Below are 24771 nucleotides of genomic sequence, written 5' to 3'. Positions count from 1 at the left end.
TTATGTGGTTTTATTCTGATTTTTCCTGTAAAATGTTTGGATTTGAGGTTAAAACACTTGCTTTAAACAGAGAAAGTCTGCTGAGCTGCTCCTCACACCTTTCCTTCAAACACAAACTTTAAGTTTTTGAAGTAAATGTAGGCAATAAAAATCCAGCTGGGCTGCAGACTAGAGAAGGTAGAAGATACAGAGTGTGGACAGAAACAGGACTGATCACTGTAAAGATCAGATTTTCATGTTTCAGGCAGAACGCGTAATTCAGACTTTATTTTGGAGGGCCGAATCAGATCCCTTCCTTCCTTGTGAGTGTTGATTAGCGGCAGCTTGACACCCCGCCCCTCAGGCCGGCCCCCTCTCTGGGTTTTATTAATAATAATAATGTTTCTCAGTAAGGCACAGCGTGGAAACATTTACAGTTTAAAGTTTATCTTTTTTTTTACACAAACCTCTGCTACAAACAAACTTTTTATCAGCAAAAAAAACTGCCAGCAGCATCATGTTTTTATTTTTATGATGATCACACTCAGACATAAAGCTGCTGGTTTCTATCGGCTGCTACAGAACTCACAGCTGATATTTTCTCATTAATATTGAGGAGTGGCTGTGATGTGAATTAATCACGTTTGTACAGTTTGACTAATCTTTATTGTTCTCCTGTAAACAGCTGTACATACAGTGAGTGGGTCTTTGTGTGCTTTTTGGGTCACTTCGTTCTCAGTCTGTGTTAATGAGGTCAGCTTCATTAACATGTTGATGAGGTGCTCACAGCACAGCGCCCCCTGCTGCTTCAAAGCTGTTCTGCTGCAGCTTGGGGGGTCTGATGGTGACTGCTGAGCGTAAGGTGGTCCTCTGACAGGTAGGGGTGGATGGGAGGAGAGTTGGGGTATCTCAGGCTCTGGGTCTTCAGGGATGGGAAGGCGGATGGTGATATGGATACTGTGCCGGTTTGTCATGGTGAAGAGGGAGCTGAGCATGAAGGTGAAGCTGTCAGCTCACTGGTCGTTCCCACGCTGTATGGACGGAGCTTCGTCTGCCGGGTTGTCAGGGCTCAGCCTCAGAGACAGGCTGAGGTGCTCAGAGGAGAGCTGCTGCTCCTCCACATGAGGAGCAAGGAGGAGCAGTTGAGGTGGTTCATGTGAGCAGGGCGGCCCTGGATGCCTCCTGTGTGATGTGTTTCAGTTGCTGAACCGCTGTTAAGAGAATTGCATATTTCATTCAATTAAATTTTATTTATATAGCGCCAAATCACAACAGTCACCTCAAGGTGCTTTATATTGTGAGGTAAAGACCCTACAATAATACAGAGAAAACCCAACAGTCAAAACGACCCCCTATGAGCAGCACTTGGTGACAGTGGGAAGGAAAAACTCCCTTTTAACAGGAAGAAACCTCCAGCAGAACCAGGCTCAGGGAGGGGGGGTCATCTGCTGCAACCGGTTGGTGGTGAGGGGAGAGAGACGGGACAAAAGACATGCTGTGGAAGAGAGCCAGAGATTATTAGTAACTAATGATTAAATGCTGAGTGGGGTATAAACAGAGTGAAAAGAGGTGAATAAAAATCTGGCCTTGGAGACGTCCGGAGCACCTGCTCGTCCCGCCTCCACAGCTGACCTCCGGATAAGTGGAAGAAAATGGATGGACAGCTGGAAATGTTTCACATTTTTGCCCCTTTTTTGTGTTGTTTTCTGTAAACAGGGTCGGTCCTGAGCCCTCTGAGGGTCAGCAGCACTGCAGTGAAATAAAGCTTCAGATCAATGAAATCATGACATCACAGAAAAACATCGTCTCCACGAGATGAGAAGATCCGCTTGAGTTTGGACTCACCTGTGATCTAAGAGGTTTCTTTTGACCAATCAGAGCTCTAACACATTCAAGCCCCCTGCCCCCGAAGCTCAGATGACCAGAGAAATCTACGTTCTTCTGTGAATGAGAAAAGTGACTTCCTGTGAAGCTCCTGTGGAAACTTTGTGCTGTAATCTGTTGTTAATGAGCCTCAGACCCAGAAATCCTCCTGAGAGCCTGAATCCTGCTCTCCACTGCTGCTCAGGACAAAATGTCCCATTACAAACTAATCGGCTTGTCACCTGTCGACCAATCAGATGAGCCGACTGGATCAAAGACGCCACTGAGCTGGGAACAAAATGTTTTTCTTTGAAACGAGTTTCAAGGTTCAGCATGAAAGTTTAACAGGGACAAGCCTGAGTTTTCATTCTTTTAGTTATGAAGGTAACAAACCTGCTGATGGAGGAAGAAGAAGTGATGTGTTGCCCTGACGACATTGTTTGCGTTACCTGGTGATGGTTCCCAGAATCCTCAGAGGGATGTATTCAGCTTCAGCTGGCCCTGAGGTCAAGCAGCAGAGGATTTCAGACATCCTGAAGATCATGAGAACCCTGAACCCCCCTGAGCCCTGCCACCTGTGAAAGAGAAGAAATGAATTCGTGCTCAGCAGCATCCGGGTCAAATCTGAGAATTTCACCCACCAAAACTGCAGCTCAGGCTGGAATTATCTGTCGGTGAGCTTCAGTTTCTGAGACATTTGAGTGATGAACTCGTCCGGCTTTATTTCAGCATCACAGCGGCGTTAACATTTTCCAGCACCTGCTGAAAGAGACCAGAGACAGAATGAGGCAGCTTTGTTTTAAAGATGAAACCTCCAGAGAGAGGAGGAGTGTAGGAGAGGAAAAGAAGATGAGATGATAAATCATATTTTCTGCTTCACGACATGAAACAGGCCAGAGGCTGAAATCTTCGCGTGATGGAGACAGAAACAGAGAGCTGTGGACAACAAACAGAATCAAATATTCATAAATATTCAGAGGAGCAAACAAAAAACCTCCATCGAGGTTTCTGATCATATTCATGGATCTGTCGCACACAGAGTCCACAGACAGCAGCGCTCGGGTGGGAGATAGACTGACTGACTGTGGCTGCAGTGATGCGGATGCTGCACCAGTCCATGGTGATGAAGAGAGCTAACTGTGAAAGCAAAGCTGTCCATTTACTGGTTGATATACATCCCTACACTCACCCATGGTCACGAGCTTTGGGTAGTGACCGCAAGAACAAGAACACAGACACAAGCAGCAAAAATGAGCTTCCTTCGAAGGGTGATTGGGCTCAGCCTTAGAGATAGGGTGAGGAGCTCCGTCACTCAGGAGGAGCTCAGAGTAGAGTTGCTGCTCCTCCACACTGAAAGCAGTCACTACTGGGAGGAGGCAATGGGGCAGATCTAGGGCACACTGGAGAGATTATGTATCGTGGCTGGCCTGGAAACACCTCAGTGGGAGGTGGATTGATGAATGTTTTTGCCGTTTACAAACTTGGATTTGCTGCATTAAACACCAACTTCATGTTAAATGGGACTGAACAACATCAAAGTCATACTGAGGGAATTTGAGGGTTCTGAAGGAAATGAACAGGTAACTGTGTCATCTGCATAAAAACACAGCATTTCATACAGTATATTATCACAAAGGTTATTTATATAGAGAGAAGATCAGTGGGCCTAATATGGAGCCCTGGGGAACTCCTTTAGAGACTGGGAGAAAAAAGGAAGAAGACCCAGAAGGTCATTTCTATTTTCTGAGATGCCTGAGGTCCTTCAACATCTGCCGGTCTATGCTCAGTGTCTTTTATGAGTCTGTGGTGGTGAGTGCCATCCTCTATGCTGTTGCATGCTGGGGCAGCAGGCTAAGGGTGGCAGATGCTAACAGACTCAATAAACTGATCCACAAAGCCAGTGATGTTGTGGGAGTGGAGCTGGATTCGCTTCTGGCAGTGTCGGAGAGGAGGATGCTGTCTAAGCTGCAGGCCATTATGGACAAAACATATATAAATACTTCAGTGTACTCCAGATTTATATTTACTGTCACAGCCACTGCACTCACAAGATTTAGATGTGTGTATATAGCCAAATTATCTCTTTAGTTTTTATATTTTATACCTTTAGTGTATTTTATTTTATTTTGGTTTTATTCATTTAAATGGAACGTTGCAGCTGTAACAACAGAAATTTCCCTCTGGGATCAATAAAGTATTTCTGATTCAAAACCAGCATACAACATTCACAGATAAGCTGATACTGTGCAGTCTGTTTAGAAGGAGTCGATGAGCTGTGTGAAGGCCTTCAACAAACCCAGACAAACAGCAGCACAGTCCATGTTTACCAGTATACCATCAGCAGTCACTGGGCCAGCTGATGCTGGGAAAGAAGTCCAGAGTTTCATCTCCTCGAGAGAGAAGAAAGATTTATTCCTGATAACGAAGCTCAGTTTCAGAGAGATACATTCTGATGTTTAACAACGCCGTCGCCCTTTTATTTTGTGACCATTATAGTTTCAGCCCCTAAAACTGCTTGAATAGATTTTAAAATCATGTTTTACTCTTTTGTTTTTACAAAAGTGTGTTACTCTATGTATTTACTCCCTGTACAAACTCATTTATGTAGTATTTTTGAGTTCATCTCCAGTTAAATGTGTAAAATCACATAAATAAAGTTTTGTGCAGGTTCAGGTGTTTTCTTTGTCTCAAGGCTGAGCTGATGAAACAGAGTGTGAAACAGAGGAGAAGCAGAGTGTGTGTGTGTGTGTGTCCCGAGATCAGCTGATTGTCTGCAGCTTCATTAAACCTGCAGAGTTCAATCCTCTGTCTGAGAATATTGATCATCACACAAACACATGGACCCTGAGAAAGCCGATCAATCAGTCTGATCAATATTCTCCCACACTCACACTCACACACCGATGTGCTGGATTCAAAGAGCAAAACCTGTCAGACTTGCAAAGAAATCCTGAAATATTTATTCTGTTTAAAAATCCATTTATGTTTCTGTATTTTTAACTCTGCTTTTATTATAAAGGGCTGAAGTTTATATCTGAGCTCTTATTGTGGTACAAAAACACAGCTTCCTGCAGGATTCACTGTCCTGGATTCATCACACACCTCACTGTCAGGATCTGTCTGCATGACCCAGAGGCCGTACAGATGTGTGTGTGTGTCCTGGTCAGTGTCAGTCTCACTGTCTCCCCCACTGCTTCACTAATCCCATTTCCTGCCCATCATCCTCTTATCTGCAACACAGTCTGTGTCTGTGTTTACTGTGTGTGTGTGCGCGCTGATATCAGCTCTCTGCTGGTATCTGTGTGTGTGTGTGAGATGTGCTGCAGTGATGGGAAATGTTCCCAGGGTTTGGACTTGCAGGCTGACTATGGCTGTAAGCTTTGAATTATTGATGATCGGACTGATCAGCTGAAATTCACAGCAGAAACAAAACAAAAAAAGAGAAACACATTTCCCCCTGAAGGAGACACACAGAGCATTTCTTTCATTCTTTTATTGCCTTCATGTAACAAAGGTAATAAAGGTTTTGTAAGTCAAACTAAAACTGTTTGAATTGAACTTTTTTCTTTTATTTTGATGACAGATGCCATACAAAATGACATTTTACTGGCGTATAGTCAGAATAAAGATTGTGCCGATCCTCTTCCTGCATCCTGCAAGTCTCAGGTTCATTAAAGATTTTAATATCCATGTAACTTCAGCTGAAAGAACTCCAGCAGCTCTTTGAAAGGCCTCGATTTACAGATTTTACAGATACATTGGAAAAGTTTGATGTTAAAAAGAATAATATGAAACAAAAGTCCAACATCAGAGCTTTTTCCAGGTATTTACATCTGGATCTGATACACAGTTCAAAAGATAGCAGCTTTAGTCTTTGTCAAACCCAAATGTTTTCAGTGGATTGGCCTCACTGTTGCAATACTTTTGGAAGGGAGTGTAATTTCTAATCTGGGAGCTGAATCCTGAGCAACTGTGTCCCAACAATTCAATTCAATTCAATTTTATTTATATAGCACCAAATCACAACAAACAGTCACCTCAAGGCGCTTTGTATTGTGGGTAAAGACCCTACAATAATACAGAGAAAACCCAACAGCCAAAACGACCCCCTATGAGCAGCACTTGGTGACAGTGGGAAGGAAAAACTCCCTTTAACAGGAAGAAACCTCCATCAGAACCAGGCTCAGGGAGGGGGGGGTCATCTGCTGCGACCGGTTGGTGGTGAGGGGAGAGAAAAAAAGACATGCTGTGGAAGAGAGCCAGAGATTAATAGTAATTAATGATTAAATGCAGAGTGGAGTATGAGGAGTAAAAAGAGGTGAATGAAAAACAAAACAATGCATCATGGGAACCCCACAGCAGACTAGGCCTATTGCAGCATAACTAAGGGATGGTTCAGGGTCACCTGATCCAGCCCTAACTATAAGCTTGATCATAAAGGAAAGCCTTAAGCCTAATCTTAAAAATAGAGAGGGTATCCTAGGAACAAGTAAGCCAGCAGTCTGAGAGCGAAGTGCTCTATTGGGGTGATGTTTTACCATGAGGTCTTTAAGATGGGACCTGATTATTCAAGACCTTGTATGTGAGGAGAATAATTTTAATTTCTATTCTGGATTTAACAGGGAGCCAATGAAGAGAAGCCAATATGGGAGAAATCTGCTCTCTCTTTCTAGTCCCTGTCAGTACTCTAGCTGCAGCATTTTGGATCCCATTTTGACTCCTCATTTACATGAACAAATTGGAGTCTATGAGATAAATATGATTCAAACCAGTGCAGTGCAGTACCTTTAATACCTATAGCAAGCTCTAATCTCTGTAATAAAATGTTATGGTCAACAGTATCAAAGCTGCACTGAGGTCAAACAGGACAAGAACAGAGATGAGTCCACTGTCAGAGGCTGTAAGAAGATCATTTGTAACCTTCACTAATGCTGTTTCTGTACTGTGATGAATTCTGAAACCTGACTGAAACTCTTCAAATAAACCGTTCCTCTGCAGATGATCAGTTAGCTGTTTTACAACTACTCTTTCAAGGATCTTTGAGAGAAAAGGAAGGTTGGAGATTGGCCTATAATTAGCTAAGACAGCTGGGTCAGTGATGGCTTTTTAAGCAGAGGTTTAATTACAGCCACCTACAAGTAGTGCTACATTTCTGTCACCCAGTATTAAGCTTTTATTCTTGTGAACAAATAAATAAAAATACACCTTATTAAAAACATTTATTGAGCTTTCCATCAAAATTAATTCATTTTAAATGTTCTAGTTAAAATCTGTTAGTATATAAAAATATTTTTTCTAGAAAACATCGTTGGCAGAGGAACCGGAGTCTGCAGCCACACTGAGTGAGTCCTCCATCACCTCCTGCTCCTCTTGAGGTCTGATCAGGGGCCGGTGGATGTTCGTCTTGCTGGCTCCTCCCTCCTCCTGTCCCTCTGCAGGAACAAACGCAGCTCATCAGACCCCAGTATCCCCACCTGTAGCTTTAAACCGGATCTTATTGAATCTCTTTCAAGGTGACTTCAGTGGCGTCCACACAGGAAGCTGAACCCACCCATTTTGTGTCATCAGTGGTTATTTTACCTGCTGTTGCTGAATGTCACTGCCTATCTTTGGTCTCTGTGTAATCGCTGTGAATCCCTTCCTGTGTGGATGCCCCTTCTTCCTGCACAGTTCAAAATAATCCTCCTTTTTCTGATACTGGCCTCGGTGCAGCCCATCAGCTCCCCTCTGAAACAGTTCTAGCTACTCGCACTTTAAGACACTTTCTTCTGATTGGCTGACCTTTGGAAGCCTGCAGAGGGGCGGCATTCACAGCTTGTAAGCTGTACTGTTCATATTTGCTGGGCCTGCTGTGTCTGCAGCAGACGACCGTATAAGGAAAGCCAGGAAGCTTGACATGAAAGGAGAAAGAAATAATAAAATGTAGATACACACATCTACATATAAATACACAGAGAGGTCGACTAAAGGTCGTCCTCAAGCTGAAACTGGACGTGTTGTGCAGAAACATTTTGGGGAAATAAAAATGTCTGAAAAACAGACGTTGGACAGAAGCATCGTGACCTCAAATCGTCTCTGCTGTGGTCCAAACCACAGAGGTGAAGAGTGTTTATTCAGTTTCTTTCTGCTCTGAACATTGATTTTCCAGTGACAAAGACGGAAACAGGAACATTTTTAAACCATAATAACTGAACCGAATGCAGCGAAGCAGCCAGAAACTCACCGACACTGAGGTGAAACAGTAATGAAAAAGCAGGTTTTCAGGGAGGAGCGTTAAAGGGGAGCTTTCACTGAGTGAAAGGAAGTGGTGTGAAGAGCTGAGGGACACTGAGCTCACTGTGAGCAGCAGCAGCAGCCATGATGGAGGTCTGCACACTTCACTTCCTGTCCTTTAAAGGAATTTATTTTTGTTTCTCTCACTGCAGAAAATGTCTGAATCGAGTCCTCTGTGAAGCAAACCTGAGACCTCACAGAGGAGAGCTCAGTCAGCGGGTTACGGCGGCCCGGCTTCGCCTCACTTCCTGTCGTGTGTCTCTTGCTCCTTAAACATGACGTTTCTAATAACGAGGCTCAGTGTATGGACAGTAATCCCGTGAGCCCAAAACTACTCTGAACACACAGTTTATCACAGTTTTCTCTACTCAGGTATCTGTATGATGTCACAGAGCGGCTCCTCCCACCCGCTGTTCAAATGCTGCTTTTTGTGCCTTAAAGGGGGAGGAGCTAAAGTTGCTTGTTTCATGCAAACAACAAAGGCTTATTATGAACTGAGTGATACAAAGCTGCTCTAACAGTGCTGGAATAAAACCACAGAGTGAGCTGTGTTTGTCTCCATGGCAACGGAGACACAGACAGTTAGAGCGATATCCCTAACAACACGTCCCTCCATAAGCTGGTTGTCACGGTTACTGAGCATCTTCTAATTAAAGAGAAGAAGCTGAAGAACCTTCATGCCCCCACCCACACACACACACACCCACACCCACACACACACACACACACACACACACACACACACACACACACACACACACACACACACACACACACACACACACACACACACACACACACAGTGACATGCATGTAAACACGTGCTCTGATTGGCCGGTGAAGCCTAACTGCAAACACATCTGCACAGACACAAGCTGACATGTTTCCATGACAACCAGAGCAACAAAGACAGGCCGGTGATGAGCTTCAGTTCTTCCTCACCTCCTTCGTCTTCAGCTCTCAGGCACGTTTCATTCGTGGATCAGCAGGAGGTTCTCGTCTCTGTGAGCCGCTGCAGTGCAGTCGTGACATCACATGACATCATCGTGTAAACAAACCACTGGGCCCCGTTTAACAAACGCGTTCGGCCTGAAGTCTGTGATCAACGTCATCAAAGGGCAAATTCCAGATGTGGCTGGAGAACATCTGTTTATGTAACCCTGATCTGAACCGAGCCAAGAGGGGCTAAAAGCTGGGCTGTCTTGGTGACGTCTCCATGACGCTGAGTTATAATCAACATCACCTGAAGCTCACAGTGAAACACATTAAAGCTCAGACAGAATACAGAATAGAAAGTGAGAGGATGAAAGCTGCAATAACTCTGTTCAGATCTCCGAGCTCTCACCACTTCATCCAGGAACCACATTTCTGAATTCTGCTTATTTTGCTGAGTTTATATTTGGATTTAAACTTGACTGCATAAATATTTGTGTTTGGTTCTATCATGAACCATATTTCATTCTACTTATTTAAACTATCTGGCATGTTTACTGTGTTTCATTTCATTTTTAGCTACGGTTGGAATAAATAACATTATAAAACCTGCCGGAAATCAGCAGCTGTCAAATTTTACCATCAGAGCTGCAGCTCGATAGTTCCCGACAAGTGAAAGCAGAGCAGCAGACTGGGAGACAGGCTGGCTGGATTTAGCAGGAGCAGGTCAGTGTGGAGACTCGGCGCCCTCTGCTGGGCACGTGATGAAGAGCAGCCAGTTCGTTACCTCTGAGACCAAAAGTATGTGGACAGCTGCTTTCACACTCCTGAAATGAACTTAAGTCTGAATCTTCTGTTGTTGCTGTTTTTCTTTGTGGAGTGATTTTTATTTTATTGATTAAGGCATCTTACACTGTCAATTTGAGACATTATTCTTTTTTATTTTATTCTGACAGGGCTGTAATTTAATTACATCAATTAAATGGTTAATGAGCTTATCTAAAAAACATCTTCTGACCTACAAAGAGGACCCGCCAAAGTCCAACGCTCACATTTCTTTGTTTCAGGGACAGGAAGTAGAAAACAATCAGAGGCAGGTGTGTTTCTTACCTGTGTGTCTGTCGTATTTCCTGACCAGCAACACCTGAACACACACACAGTTTATTTATCAGACTGAAAACTTGGAACTGGCCAACATATGTGTGTGTGTGCGTGTGTACTTCACCTGTCCTGGATTGTGCGTGTTCTCCAAGTATGGAGGAGGAGACAGTGACAGCTCTGTGTGGAAGTCAGAGGTCAGTGTACCCATTGGTTCTCCTGCTGGATCGCCTAAAGTAAATGAGTCCTGATTGGTGGCTTCAAAACTGACCTCTGACACATCTGCAGGAAATGGAAATGAAGTGATGTCAAAGTGATGTCAGCCTGGAGTTTGGTGTAAAGTTGTTATAGAGATAAAACTGACTTCGATGGAAGCAGGATGAGACTAAAATCAGTGATTTCTGACTTGAAGTGAGGTGAGAGAATAAAATGTGGCAATTTCTGAATGGAGTTTGGTGTAAATATCAAAGAGTCTCAAAATGAAAAATAATGACATCATGTTGTGTTATTTTGTGTGAAGTCTGAGTGAACATCAGGTCTCGTCTCACTTAGAGAAATCGGCCTGTGAGGAGGAAACCTTTTGTGTTTTGGTCCCTCGGTTTTGTCTGAAGGCAGATGCACCTGCAGCGTGGCTGATCTGTCCAGGTGAGCAGGTCTCATCGCGCTGTGTAGAGCTTGGTTTCCTGTGAGGTTTTGAACTCTGATCGTCTCTCACCTCCCCCACGCTCACCTCCTCATTCTCCCTCCCCCAGGAGCCCTGAGGACAGAGGTCAGAGGTCATAAGATAAGAACTTTATTAATACCAAAGAAAATTATTTTACTCTAATAAACTCACTTTTCTTTTTCCACATTTTGATGCTGTAAACTCACCTCAGGTTGAGGCCTCTCTCCTCTCTGTGTGACCCCCTGCTCCATTTTGGTCAGCAGGGCCCGCAGGAGGTCACGACCTTTCACCTGCCCTTCACTGGGGGGGTCAAAGTCCTGGAGGGAGGACAGACAGGCAAAATCATTATGAATATTTTAACGTAGCAGTGAAAAGTTTATCTTCTACAGAAAAGAGCATTTTCTAGGAGAAAACCTCCCAAACCCCAGCACTGCCTTGCTCAGTGGTTCCTCACCATGTCCTGCAGCTCCTGCAGAGAGCTGTTGAAGCTGCAGACAGCCTCTCCCTCTGAGAGACAAAGAGATGAGATGGGATTCAAAGTTTCAGGCAGGAGGTCTGCGGCTCCATGTTACAAAACACAAAGATTAAAATCTGCAGCTTTCTGATTGGACTTTGGTGCGTAATGATGATGATACCTGTCATGGCTGCCAGCTGGTTGACACCAATGAGCAGCTCTCCCTCTGAGATGTGTTTCAGAGCTGCTTCGGTGCCAGCCGTCACCGTGCTGCTGCTGGAGCTGCTGGAGTCCTCTGAGGAGCTGGAGGGAGACGCCGGTACTGGTTCAGGTGGAGGAGACGGGGAGTGAGCAGGTGGGAGGGAGGAAGGAGCAGGCGAAGACTGATGAGAGGAAAGAGGAGGCACATTCTCCGCTACCGACATCAGCCTGCAGGAGGAGAAACAGTTTAATGAACCAGGGCGTCTGAACCACCTTCTTACCGGCTGTGTGTATGTGTGTGTGTGTGTGTGTTGGACATACAGAGGTGGTTCGTATGGAGACACATCTTCCACCTGTCTCTCCTCATCCAATGGGAGCTCAGCATCTTCCCAGGTAAAGTGAGGGTGGGCTTGATGAACAGCGGATGGGCTTCCTGCAGAGGGGGCGGGCTCTGGGCTGAGATTGGGTGTGGCTACAAGCTCTGAGGTCATAAAAAGGCAGACAGAGAAATCAGAATTTACTCATCAGGATGAAGTCATGATAATTGTGTTGAGGATGGTGTTAATGTTACACCTGCCACCAAACTCCACTTTGAAAACTGCTGTTTTTATTCTTCAACCAAACAGCAGATTTCAGAGTGGAGTTTGGTGGCAGGTTGAAGAGTAAAAGCAGTTGACAAAACGAAAAGTGACTGATGGTGTCAATACTATGACCTCTAACCTGGTGCTGTGACTGACTGAGGAGGCTCTTTGCTCAGTGGGCTTGTTGGCTCTGAAGGCGGGGGTGTGGTTACAGCTGTGGTCTCTCTGCTGGGTGGGGCTGGACTAGGTGGTGGGGTGGGTTCTGGTGTGGGGACCAGTGGGATCAGTTTGTTCTGGAACAGAAACAGCAGTCATTGACACATTCAGAGATGGACTAACGCTGAAACACACTGAGGAGAAGTTCATGCCTCCTGATGTGCTGCTGCTTCTGGTTCTGGTGGTTCCTGTCCCGGTTCTGGTTCTGTACCCAGTGAGTCTCTCTGACCCAGCATCAGACCAATCATCTCAGTCAGAACCTCGTTCACCAGCTGCTGGATTAACTCAGAGTCCACCGGCACGCTGGAGTCCACGAACAGCTGCAAACCTGCATTACCTGCAGCCTCCACTGGAAACACACAGAGGATGATACAGAGTCATGGAGGAGAAGGAGAAGGAGCAGCAGGAGGAGTGTCAGCCTGCCCACCTACCAATGTCTGAGGTGACGCTCCGCTCTTCCAGATCTGACTGATCGGTGTCATTATTCTGTGCGGGGTCAGAGGGAGGGGGGTGGTACAGGTCTGAGATCATCCTGGACATCAGCTGCTGCTCCACCCTGAACACAAAGAAACAAAAATTCACTTCTGGAGACAAAGTAACAAACAGCACCATCTTTGGCTCAGACTAGTTTCTCACCATTCCACCAGCCGGTCCTCCATGGAGTCCCACTGCAGGTCGATGCCCAGGATGGGTCTCTGATCCTGGGCAGGGAGGGTAGAGGGAGCCTGGGGAGGGAATACTGGACCCTGGTAGAGGACCGGAGGGGGAGACGGGACCCCGTCCAACTCCACGGCCTCCGCAGCTGACACACTCGCCTCCTGCTGGGAGGAGACGACGGGAGAAGACAAAGTGTTGAAGGATCCGTGCACCTCAGCTCAGCACAGGAACTCCCTCCATGATGTTTTTAACATCTGATGCAAAACACCTCAAGAATATTTCAGCTGATTTCCTGAAAGCTTCCTGCAAACTTTCAGCTCAAAATACAAGAATATTTCAAAAACTCTTCATTTGGAATATGCATAATGAAGGTAATTTTATTCCATCTTCGCCTGCTGAAAACATTTATCAAAGCTTCTGAAAATCTTCACACACAGAATTGTCACAGAAAACTGTCAGTTGCCTCCGTGTGAAACAACACAATGAATGAATGAACAAAATGTCTTTACTAAAATATCTACAACAAGACAAAAATGGGAACTGGACTGTAAACTTTAATAAACCCTCTAAAAATAAAAATTATTAATGATTTTTTTCTATGATTTTTATCACTTAGCCGGGTGAAGAAGCTTTTTCATAACAGCACTGATTTAACCTGTTAACTGGCTGCACCCAGTCTATTTTCAGTGATTCCCTCACACACCCAAAATAAATAAATGGTATACAGTAAATGTAAGCACTACATATACACATAGACTAAAAAACAGAATCCTCCCAATAGTTCTTCTCTGATACACAACTTATATTCGGAAGCACTGCATACGTGGATGGGATGTGATGGGGCGTGGCCAGTCAAAAGATTAAAAAAATATACAAAATGTATCAAATATCTTAAATTCTGCAAAGAAGCTTCTGCTATTACTAATAATTATGGTTAATCAGGAGCAGCAGCTCTTTTAAGGTGCCGTTGGCTGCTGTTCTCTTTGTGTCCAGTAGGTGGAGCTGCAGCCTCACTGAAAACACTGACACAAGATGAAGAGGGGGGCGGGGGTCACCTGCACAACATCAACAACAGACAGGAAGTCAGCTCCAGGGAAGACATTATGCTCTTCTTCACCACCGTTCCCTTCCATGATGTTAATGGTGTGTGATGGAGGAGGAAGAGGAGGAGGAGCTTCATCCAGGTGCTGCTCCTGTGAACACAAACACCTGTCAGAGTGCCCATCTCCCACCTTTTAATGACTAAAGTGCCCAGAGGCTCAAAGCTACTCACCTGCAGTTCAGGTGCTCCATCATCTACAGAGGCTGTGGGAGGAGCAGCGGGCGGTGATGTCACTTCCCGATCACACCTGGAGGAAGAATCCATCCTGCGGCGACCTGCAGGGGAGTTCAGTTTTCTGTATTGGTTTGTGTTAAATTTGACCTTTTGACCCCTGAAGGGACTGAGCGGGTTGACAGACATGTGCCACAGTTGCTTGTTTATCTGAATGTTCCATGATTCTCAAATCCAGGCCTCATGGCCCGGTGTCCTGCAGGTTTTAGATGTGTCCCTGATCCAACACACCTGAATCAAATGGCTGAATTACCTCCTCATTATGAAGTCAAGTTCTCCAGAGTCCTGCTAATGACTTCTATGTTTGACTCAGGTGTGTTGAAGCAGAGACACATCTAAAACTTGCAGGACACTGGGCCACGAGGCCTGGATTTGAGAACCACTGGTTTACATAAACATAAACAACACCAAGGTTACTGACCTAGTGGGATCGCCATGGTGACAGGGTGGCTGTCTGCAGGGGTCACGGTGAGGTCACCATAATGATCTGAGGTGAGGTGGGATGAGCTGAAATTTTGAGGTTGTCCAGGTGAGGAGGAAGCAAATGGAGGGGCTAAAATGATTGGTTGAGCCTGATTGAGGGGTGGGATATGTGTGAGGGGCGGGGCCAGGCTGGTCTGAGTCTTACAGGACTTCAGCTTCACACCTGAGATACAAGAGAGCAGAAAGTTTGACGACACCCACAGCTGAACCTTTCTGATCAGATTTATTGATTTGACCTTCTAACCTCTGACACTCTCCACCAGTCGAGGGCGAGACTTCCTCCTGAGCGGCGAGCCAGGTGAGCTGAGGCGAAGGTAAGGGCACTTCTTCAGGGTCCGTCTCAGACCATCATACGGCGCCCTGCCATACAGCCGGGTCAGGTATGACTCTCCATCCGCCTCCAGTTGAGGCTCCATCCCCTGTGGCTGCACACAGAGATAATCAATCAGTGACCACCTGTTTGTTATTGATCAGAAACCAATAAATTGCTACCAGAAGAATCCAGTCTGACCACTCTGACTCCAGCTCTCTGCCCTCGGCTCCCTCTCCTCACTGTTCCTCTTCCTGAACTTCCTGTTCCTCTGAGTGTGCTCACTGGCCTCCCCCTCCCTGTGTGGACGGAGCCCTCAGCATCTGGAATTGAGCGATGGATGCCATGGCTCCCTGAAGACGTCTCAGCCTGAGGTGGACGAGAAGGAAGAGAACGGTCAGTCATAGACAGGAAGAAGAGTTTGTAAATTGGCTGTGTCAGCAAGAGGACAGATGGTGGCGCCACAGCCCACGAATTTCTTGAAGTGAAGCTTAAAGAGAACAAAATAAGAACCACACACATTAGGAGAAAAACGGTGAGTCATCCAGGTGTTCCTGCTGGAGCTCACCTGGTTGTCTCTGCTTAACCTGCTGATCCAGGCGTCCACCGTCTTCTTGATGCGGACCTCGTTGCTGTGGTCTCTGCAGAGGAGACAAACACTTTCAGACCTCTGCAGGACGAACAGAAAACAATATTTTCTTCTTCTGTGGTGTTTCTGCATGATGTGCCGCAGACAGGTGAGACATGGATTAAGGGCGGGGAGGTGAGATGCTTCAGGCTGACAACAGCGGAGGAGAAACCACCTCTTCAGTCTGACAGCTGCCAGTCAAAGTGATGTCTTAATCCACCGCCTGCAGAGTCCTCAGAGGCCAGCTGTCAATCAATCAATCAACACGGCAAACACAGTGACATCATCACGTGTCAAATGTAGTGCTCTGTCCTCTGTTCATTCAATCAGCCAACCTTTATTTTAGTCTCTGTGAACAGACCTCTGAGAGGAAAAGGTTTCAGTTCTGGAGGGTTTCTCTGACTGACCAATCAACTGTGGCCACATGCAGGTAACCCGAACTAAAGACTGCGTTCTGCTTCGAATACACCTGATCTTCAGGTACTTCCTGTGTTTATGATGCGTCGTAACACATCTGTGCCTTTCCTGGAGAGAGAGGATTTATCCTCTGAAGCAAACCGAAACTTAAAAAAAATAAAATGAGAAACACTCTCGCACCTGAGGAAGTGTCTACCTGACAGCCCGGCTCACCTCTTCCTTTCTCTGGTGAGAAAAACAACCTCAGAATGTTGTTTGCTTTCATGGAAACCACATGGACAGGCAAACAGTCAGCGTGTTAATATGAGACACCTGGTTAGCATCAGTTACCTGTTCGCAGCCAGCGCCTCCAGCTGGCACTGCAGGACCTCTCCGGTTCTGGCTCTTAGCAGAGCCTCCAGGTTCTCCTCCAGAACTTTCTTCTGTTTACGAACTTGACGGAGAACCTGACCCGCCTCCTCCAGCAAGGACGGGGCCATGGGCCTCCTCTGGACCAGCACAGACTGGGATTGCTGTGACTGGAACTGGGAAGACTGGGACCACAGCTTATTTTCTCCATCACTGGTTTGATGGGACTGGAATAGTTGGGACTTGGACGGGTTTTGCTGGAACTGTCTTTGTTGGGACTCAGTGTGATGTAAACTGGACTGATGATTTTTCTGGAGCTGGAGGTGTTTTTCATGTGGCTGGTTTTGATGGAACTGGGATTGCTGGAACTGAGACTGGTTTTGTTGGGATTGTAAGTGGTTTTCATGGGATAGGTTTCGTTGAAAGTGGGAAGATTGGGACCAGAAGTTATTTTCCTGGGAGCTGGTTTGATAGGACTGGTTTTCTTGGGACTGGAGGTGGTCTGGTGCGGGTCTGGTGGTTTTTGGAGGGTCTTCGGGCTGCTGGATGACAGAAAGTGTGCCAGACTTCAGATTAACAGCAGTATTACAGACGGAGTGTTGCTGATTCCAGTTTTCTACTGACCGTCAGCAGCATCTTCATCTCAGTCTTCAGACGTTTCATCTCCTGCAGTACGTCATTGGCTCTCCTCGCTGCCTCCCAGCTGTGATTGGCCAAATACTGGAGCTGAGATCTTTCAGCCATGGAAACCCTGGGAGCATCTCTGAGATACCGGTCATCCCTGAATTCAAAAAGATGGAAAGAGAACAGGTAGAACTAAAATTCTGAGGTATGGTTTTGGGCCAGATCACTCAGTGTAAATAAATGGCCAGTGTAAAACAAACAAAGATTTGTTCATGTTTGGTCCTAGATTGGACCAACTGTGGGCTTCTCTGCCTTATCTGACTAAACACTTGACTGAGTACGGTCTCAAAAACACTGTTGCTACTCAAAAAGTACAAATAACATCAAATCCAGTGTCCCCCTCTACATCCAAACACATATTTCTGACTCTTTTATGCTTCTGAAGTAAATACCCTACAGACATGTAGTACTCCCAGTCTGTCTGTACTTTCACTTTACTCAAGTACTTTTCTGATACTTCATGCTGTACTTTAGTTACATGTCGATGTAGAGCTCCATCAGCATTTCCTGGTTTCAGTTTTTTAACAGAGTGGGTCTGTTGCTTTTCCCACCTCTATAGCATTTAGAGGTGGGGGCTGTTGGCTGAATGAACCCCTCCTTTAGGCTGGTACAGAAACACGCACTGTAAAAGCAACACTTATATTTTCACTGACTCTGCACCCTGTTGTTGGGTGAAATTAACAAGTTCTTGTACAGGTAAAATAACACGGAGGGGGCGGAACTTAGGATGCACCCTGCAACCAGCCACAAGGGGGCCTCCCAGCCATAATTTCCATATTCACTGACTGTTTTTCACATGTGGCTCAAACACTGCTGTTTGGAGGTTTTTATACACTGTTAAACACACACACAGCAGCTCTGTGATTTTAGTTATTGACACGACAGAAAACCAGGATCAGAACCAAGATGTGTTAAAAAAATAATATGACTGCAGCATGAGAACCACTGAGGGAAACACAGCCCGAGCACATGAAGGCTGTCATCACATGCAGCCACACACACACACACACACACACACACACACACACACACACACACACACACACACACACACACACACACACACAGACAGACACAGATAGAGTCTCACACACACACACATGCACACAGCAGGAAAAGCCCATCAGTGTCAACCGTCTGCTGTTTATGAGCCTCTCTACAGTCTGCTGCGTCTGGAGTCAGTCAGAGGACACCATAGTGTGAGGGTTACTCGTGCGGTGAGGACATTAATGCGTTAACACTGTCACATTGTGGGGACTCAACTTTGAGCAACAACATTTTTGGGCGGCTGTCAGTAAAGATGATAACGATGATAATAAAACCACACAGCAGGGGAAAAAGGGTTACATGGCTTCTCTTTGAGGCCGGATCGAACTCATCACATGTCAGTCTGAATGAAGAAGAGGATGTAAGCAGTGACAGAAGCTTTGAGCTCATCCAAATCAGTGTGCTGTTTCCTTCTGAACGGGCTAACCATCAACCTCCAGCTGCACTTCCTCTAATGCCCACCTGAGGCTCCAGAAGAGAGCCAGTCCCCAGAGACTCCCATCATAAAATGTGGATTCTGGCCTGAAAGCACTACAGTTTCATTTCTGATAACACAACAGAGACGTTCTGAGTTTTGACCTTTATCTCAGAAGGTCAAAGCATCCCGTATCCCTAAAATTTCAGCTTAAAGCTATGATGGCTGCAGCTTGATGAAGCTGGAAAAACAGCCGCGTCTGCGGCACAACAAGCGTGGTGGGTGGGGATAACATGGCCGCCACCGTCGCCTCGTGCTCTGTCATTTAATCGCTTAGAAATGATCACAAACAGCTGCTGCAGACAGTCTGCTGCTGCTGTTGCTAGGCAACACCTGAGTGGTTTCCCATGGTGACAGTGAGCAGAGATGCTGATGGAGGAAACAGGGTGGGGGAGGAGGTGGCACAGGCCTCAGTCCCCCTCCAGACCTTTACATGCGACCAATAATTCATGAGGTTGTAGTAGCGGCTGGAGATGAATATTAATGCAGCGTTTGTGTGCTTCAACCTTTTCTTTCCCTTTGTCCTTGTGGTTTCCCTTCTACGCTCCATGTGTGCTACACATGGACACCTTTGAGCTCAAACTGGACTGATGCAGGTCCACATGGACAACATTCATTCAAAGGTGGACTGTTAAATAAAGTGAATCCATGTGGACTAAAGAAGACCTAACTGTTCTAAATCAAGAGCAGAAAGCAGACATATTTGGGCCAAACCTGTGCAGGCCAGATGTGGCGCAAAGCTCACATGGCAGGGTTAACATAAGTTTTGATAAGTGCTGTCATCTGACAAGACATCTGACCCGTGTAAAGTGGACCTGTGGGTGAGTTTCAGCAGCCAGACTCTCTCCGAGTCAACGCAGCTACTTTAACTGCAGCAAATTACAGATGTGGGCCAAAAATGGACTCTTTATGACTGAATGTAGAGCCCCTTTGGGCCAGAGATGCTCCATACAGGCTGAATGTGGGCCTAAATGAGCTAACCTGGACACAAATGCTGGATAATGCTGACTTAATAAAGAGCGTTCAAATGGACTAAATTTGAACCTGAGTGGGCTAAATGAAGATTAATACCCCACAGCAGATGGGCTACTTTTGGCACTTATGGCTCAGTTACAGCCCTGAAAATGTTGTGTGGGCCAGATATGGTTCAAATATCATGACATACCTGACAGCTGGCCCATATAAAGCGGTCATCTGGGATCAAGAAAAGATGTGGGCTACATTTGGACCAAACAGTGAGAATCTGGACCAATTCAGGCTAAATATGGACTAAATCAGTAGACTGAATGTAATCCTAAACGGTCTAAATCAGGTGTGCGTGAAATCTACAGGACGACCTGAAGTCAGCCAATCAGACGAGACAAAGACATAAGACACAGGCATCTGCAGTGGGGAGGTGGGGGAGGGTTTACAGCACAAACAGTCAGATGTGGAGGAGGGGGTGCAGGGGGAGGGGGCGAACACTCAAGGCATGAGGACGAGCGAGAAAAAGAGTGCTGACATCATCGTCTATAAATGGAGTCAACACCGTGACACACCGAGGGAGGAGGAGGGACAGCGGGGGGGCCTCGATTAGAATTCCAATGAGCTCGATCGGCACAAATGTTAAATTATTGATCGTTACGATTGGGATTCCATCGCTGTTTGACAAGCGATTGATCAATTCGGTGTTTTTCTCTACATGGCTCCATTTTTCTCAGCACATTCCTGAATGAATTATGCCTTTAACCGGGAAGCTGGTAACCATGGCAACAACAGCATCCTCCACACTAACAGGGAAGGAAGACAAGGAGAAGGAGGAGGAGGAGGAGGGGAAGAAAACTGACTGCAGTGATGTGCAGACAGATGAATCAAAGCCAGGCTGCATCCCAAACCTCTGCCTCCATTTTTACCCACTTCAGCCCACATTCAGATTCAGCTCCTCTTTATTTAGCTCAAAGTGTTCCACATTTAGCCCACGTGAGAGTGGACATGCTGAGGAAAGTCATTTTGGGTAACAGCTAAACTGTTTCTGAACACCAAAAACCAAGCTTGCATTCTTGGACCACAGTGTGTCAGACTTCAGTCACGTTCACAATCTTAGACTTGATTTGATCGACTGAATGTTTGTACGTTTCTGTCAGACCTGTTCTGCTTCTCCTCACTTTCTGTCATGTATCTCCTGCTCCGGTGGCGGGTGTTCAGAATAAACACGGCGTTTCGAATAATGAGCTCAGTGTATCTGCAGTAATCCCTGTGAGACAAAAGCTCAGGCTGCAGACTGCTCTAAACGCTCACACGTTTATCACGGTTTTTCTACTCCATATGAGATCATAGAGAAGCAGCACACAGCTGCTGTTCAACCCTTCTGTTTGTGAGGGGCAGCCAATCACAAGAAAGTTAAAGAGGAGGAGCTAAAACGGCTTGTTTTGGACAGAAGATTAACTGAGAGGCTGCACCAACACCCAGTATGTGATTAAATAAAGGATTATTTTGGACTGTGAATCATGCAGAGCTGCTCTGTTAGAGTCCAAGAATAAAAAGAAATAGAGCTGAAATGAGCAGACGTGACCTGTGGAAATGCTGCAGGAGCAGCTCGGCGTAAATCCACCCACTGCAGTGTGGCGTCTTTGTCTGAGCTGCTTCAGCTCCACTGCAGCACCGACACACACAAAAACACTCTGTCAAAGACCTCGCCGGCCAATCAGAGCAGCAGAGGTGAAGTGAGCATGTGCAGCATGTAAATCTTAATATGATGCCGCGTCCTTAATCAGAGTCCTCGTTGTCTCGTTAACAAACTCCTGATGCAGGATTCAGAACTGTAAACCAGGGCCAGTACTGCAGCTACTACAGTATCAGTATCAGCAGCAGTACTTGCTGTAGTTTTGGTTTCTTGCTGCATTGCAGATTTTTCCTTTTGAGCAACAACACACCTGGTCTCTGTGTGTGTGTGTGTCTCTGTGAATGTGTGTGTGTGGACAGCGATGGTTAAGGTGCCCTTGGCTCGGTGCAGCAGCTCGTTGTGTGAATGCTAATGTGCACAAACACACTGATATGCGTGTGTGTGTGAATGCCTTCAAATCCTGAGCAGAAAACCACCTGGAATCCCCACAGTGTGTGTGTTTGTGTTCCTCATATTGAGTGATTATAATTTCATATTGTTTGCGATAATTTTTTCCTTATTGTGAGTTTATTTTGTGCGGTTCTGCTGGTTTCAGTGTAGTTGTTTTGACTGTAACGTGGGGCTCCTGATGCTTGTTGTGATGTCAGCGCAGTCAGGATATTATGATTTTATTCTAGTTTTGTGAGTCGACATTAAAAACGGAAATGTGTAGTTATGAAACTAAAGTGCTTTTTCAAACCTAGTTTAAGGTCTTTGTGTATTTTGATGTCACCATAACAGCCTTCGCCTGCACTCAGCTCAGTTTGTTTTTTCCTTTTTACCAATAAGCCGTCTTGCGTTCAAGGACAATCTAATTATGTGTCGTCCACATCAGACATTCTCGAGTTTCTGGAGAAGCGCACTCTCATACAGGTTGCAGTGCATTATGGGATGTCTGTAGCCTTACTGCTGTTAGGCTCCAGTGGCTCACTGGTCACATTTTGAACTGATCATTTATAACATTTATGAATATGTGTCAAAGATGTGGCTCAGGGGCCATATCTGGTCCGCCCAAAGGTCCAAATCAGCCCACTGGATGGATTTAAATGTGGATGAGTTAATCAAATTTTCAATAAAATGTTGATCATTTTCGGTTATAAAGGCACAATAAAGCCAAAGTGGAAATGGATGGAAAATTAACGTAAATGGTTGAAATCACAATAGATTTTATTCTAGTTTCTCCATCATTGAAGGGTGGTAGGCTCAAACCAGGGAGCATGGATACATTTTAGGTTTTGGTTATATCTGGTGTAAAATATGCATCTTTGTGAGATAAGCTGAACAAATCTTGAGATGTTGAATTATAAAAACATAAAATATGAAGATGCTGACTTCAGGATTTCAATGTTTTTGATTTTTTTTATAATCTGCATTGGCTGAAGTCTATCAAAGTTGACCTGGATGTTGGAAATGAATTTGATGTGTGCATCATGCTGCTTTAAGCCCCCCTGAACGTACTGCGTTTGCACTGAGGAAATAAAGTAAAGCTATCATGGTTTATGTATTTTCTGCATTTATGCTGGATCTGGGTTTGAAAGCCCAGAGGGAAAATCTCTGTCCCATGTTTAAGCACCACGATAAATGATGGAAATATGGGCATTTTTCTCAAGAGGTGCTTTTAGTGTATCATGGTGTATGCTAAATCATATTTTTTGCATTTTCATATGTTGTTTGTACAGCTGCTACCTCAGCCAGGTCTCTCCTGTAGAACGAGAGCACGACTTCCTAGAGGGAAATAAATAAATACGATTAAATATTATTTCACTTCAGCCCAGTGTACGACTGTTCTCTTACTTTATCTCCATCAGTTTGGCCCTCTGGAAAAACATGTTATCCGCTCCGTCACACAGCATAAATTGTTCAGTTTCCACTGAATGAAATCTTCAGCCAGAGGAAATATTTGAGCCCAGAATGTGAAATCTCAGAATTTCAACATAAAGTTGAGTGTCACATTAAAGAAAAGTCACATTTCACAGAAAAGGTTCATACCAATGGAATTTATTACAACTGACTCAGCTCCAAGGCACGTTACAAGATCAAATGTGTTAGTTTCATCTGTATTTTTTTCATTTTTATCTGTCACTACATTAACAGAAATACAAAACAAGCTGAATCAAACCTTAGATGTAAAACAGAAACACATAGAAAGGAAGTTTTTTTAATTGCAGTAAAAAACATATTAAAAATTAAACTTTTAAATAAAAAAAAAATCAAATTCAAAATTAAAATATTAAATAATTTCTATAAAAATAAAAAAACGTTTGTTTTTTTTGTTGTTTTTTATTTTTACAGACATGACTTTCTAATGTAAAAATGAAGTGTGTGTTAGTGTGACAACAGGCCGCCTCAGCACAACGTCACTGATCACACCTCCATCATCTCCACGACAACACAACACGCTCGTTTCATCGTTAGACACGTTTTCAGAAACATCCACATGTAGAATATTTATAAGTTCAACTCTGCTCCAACCTCCGGCCTGCAACGAGTCCTTTACTGAAGCTGCTCAGCCGGAAAACCCTCTTTTCCACTTTAAAATGAATCAATGGAGGGAAGACACCATTCATAAAATATCACCGTATGCCGACAATCTCCTCTTCTATATCCCACAACTTTTCACAAATTTTCCAAGTACAAAAAAAATTTTTTTTTTTTTTTTTAAATTTAGATAATTATACAAGGTAGAAACTATACACATTTCAAAGCATCGTTTCAGCATGACTTTATGACAAGTCAATCCCATCTGTCAGCTTTATTATTAACTTATTAGTTTTTATCTGCTTTAATCTGCAGTGAAATTCTAAAAAAAAAAAAAAAAATCCAACTGATTATTGGCCAAAGCTATTTTTCTTTTCAGGGCAGAAGAAACAAACTGACATTTATTTTAAAATTTCCTCATTTAGTCTCTCCAGCACCCATCGGAGAGTCAGATGTCTTCAACGATCTCATTTCATCTCCAGTCCAAACATTTCAGCCATTCAAACAGAGAAAATCAACAAATAACCCGACATGGAACCAGAACAGATGCACTGATGTTTCTGCTTAAAAAAAAAAATGAATTCACTATCAGGGCTGTTGGTGAGTCATTTTCTGTTTCTTCTTTCAGTTAAAAATAATAAAGCCGTTTGGACTGAGGAAGAGCTGCAGGTCGTTAAACACAGACTCGTTTTCCTCACTTAAATTGTTTGAAACCAGTTTGTCCACTGAAAAAACACTTTGGATTTTTTCGGGAATTTTGTGTGGTCTTGGTGACGCGCACTCATTCGCTATATTTTTTTTGTAAATTTACACATAATGAGGAAGTCATTATGGCTCAGGTCAGGGAGAGCCTCCATCTCTGTGTGCTTTGTGGATCCAGGTGCTCTGGTGACAGAGGTTTAACATTTATTAGCTGTGCTGGATTTTCATTTCAAAGCTCTAAGTCAAGACACATCATTACATTTTGACACTAAGGCTTCGGAACGAGTTTTTTCACCACAGAAACCT

The 24771-nt window shown here is 44.7% G+C and overlaps 1 protein-coding gene across 1 annotated transcript in view; it reads right to left on the bottom strand.

Annotated features, from left to right (window-relative positions):
- Nucleotides 1-6904: 6904 nt before the first annotated feature.
- The window catches only part of kiaa0586 (KIAA0586 ortholog), a 33813-nt gene continuing 15946 nt past the window's right edge, over nt 6905-24771 (bottom strand). The window contains exons 8-28 of the mRNA XM_030718511.1: nt 17063-17219; nt 16421-16980; nt 15614-15686; nt 15247-15414; nt 14980-15160; nt 14674-14898; nt 14193-14296; nt 13975-14112; nt 12899-13083; nt 12694-12818; nt 12415-12611; nt 12186-12339; nt 11787-11946; nt 11446-11693; nt 11265-11317; nt 11017-11127; nt 10768-10903; nt 10274-10428; nt 10159-10192; nt 7605-7618; nt 6905-7266 (exon numbers count right to left, since the gene is read on the bottom strand). Of these exons, the coding sequence (XP_030574371.1) occupies nt 7138-7266; nt 7605-7618; nt 10159-10192; nt 10274-10428; nt 10768-10903; nt 11017-11127; nt 11265-11317; nt 11446-11693; nt 11787-11946; nt 12186-12339; nt 12415-12611; nt 12694-12818; nt 12899-13083; nt 13975-14112; nt 14193-14296; nt 14674-14898; nt 14980-15160; nt 15247-15414; nt 15614-15686; nt 16421-16980; nt 17063-17219 (3307 nt within the window). The 3' untranslated portion in view covers nt 6905-7137. The remainder of the gene's footprint in view (nt 7267-7604; nt 7619-10158; nt 10193-10273; nt 10429-10767; nt 10904-11016; nt 11128-11264; nt 11318-11445; nt 11694-11786; nt 11947-12185; nt 12340-12414; nt 12612-12693; nt 12819-12898; nt 13084-13974; nt 14113-14192; nt 14297-14673; nt 14899-14979; nt 15161-15246; nt 15415-15613; nt 15687-16420; nt 16981-17062; nt 17220-24771) is intronic.

The sequence above is a fragment of the Archocentrus centrarchus genome, chromosome 22 (genome assembly GCF_007364275.1).
Source record: "Archocentrus centrarchus isolate MPI-CPG fArcCen1 chromosome 22, fArcCen1, whole genome shotgun sequence".
Taxonomy (NCBI): Eukaryota; Metazoa; Chordata; class Actinopteri; order Cichliformes; family Cichlidae; genus Archocentrus; species Archocentrus centrarchus.
Note: the sequence above shows the minus strand (reverse complement) of the source record. Positions and strands in the feature narration are given on the sequence as shown.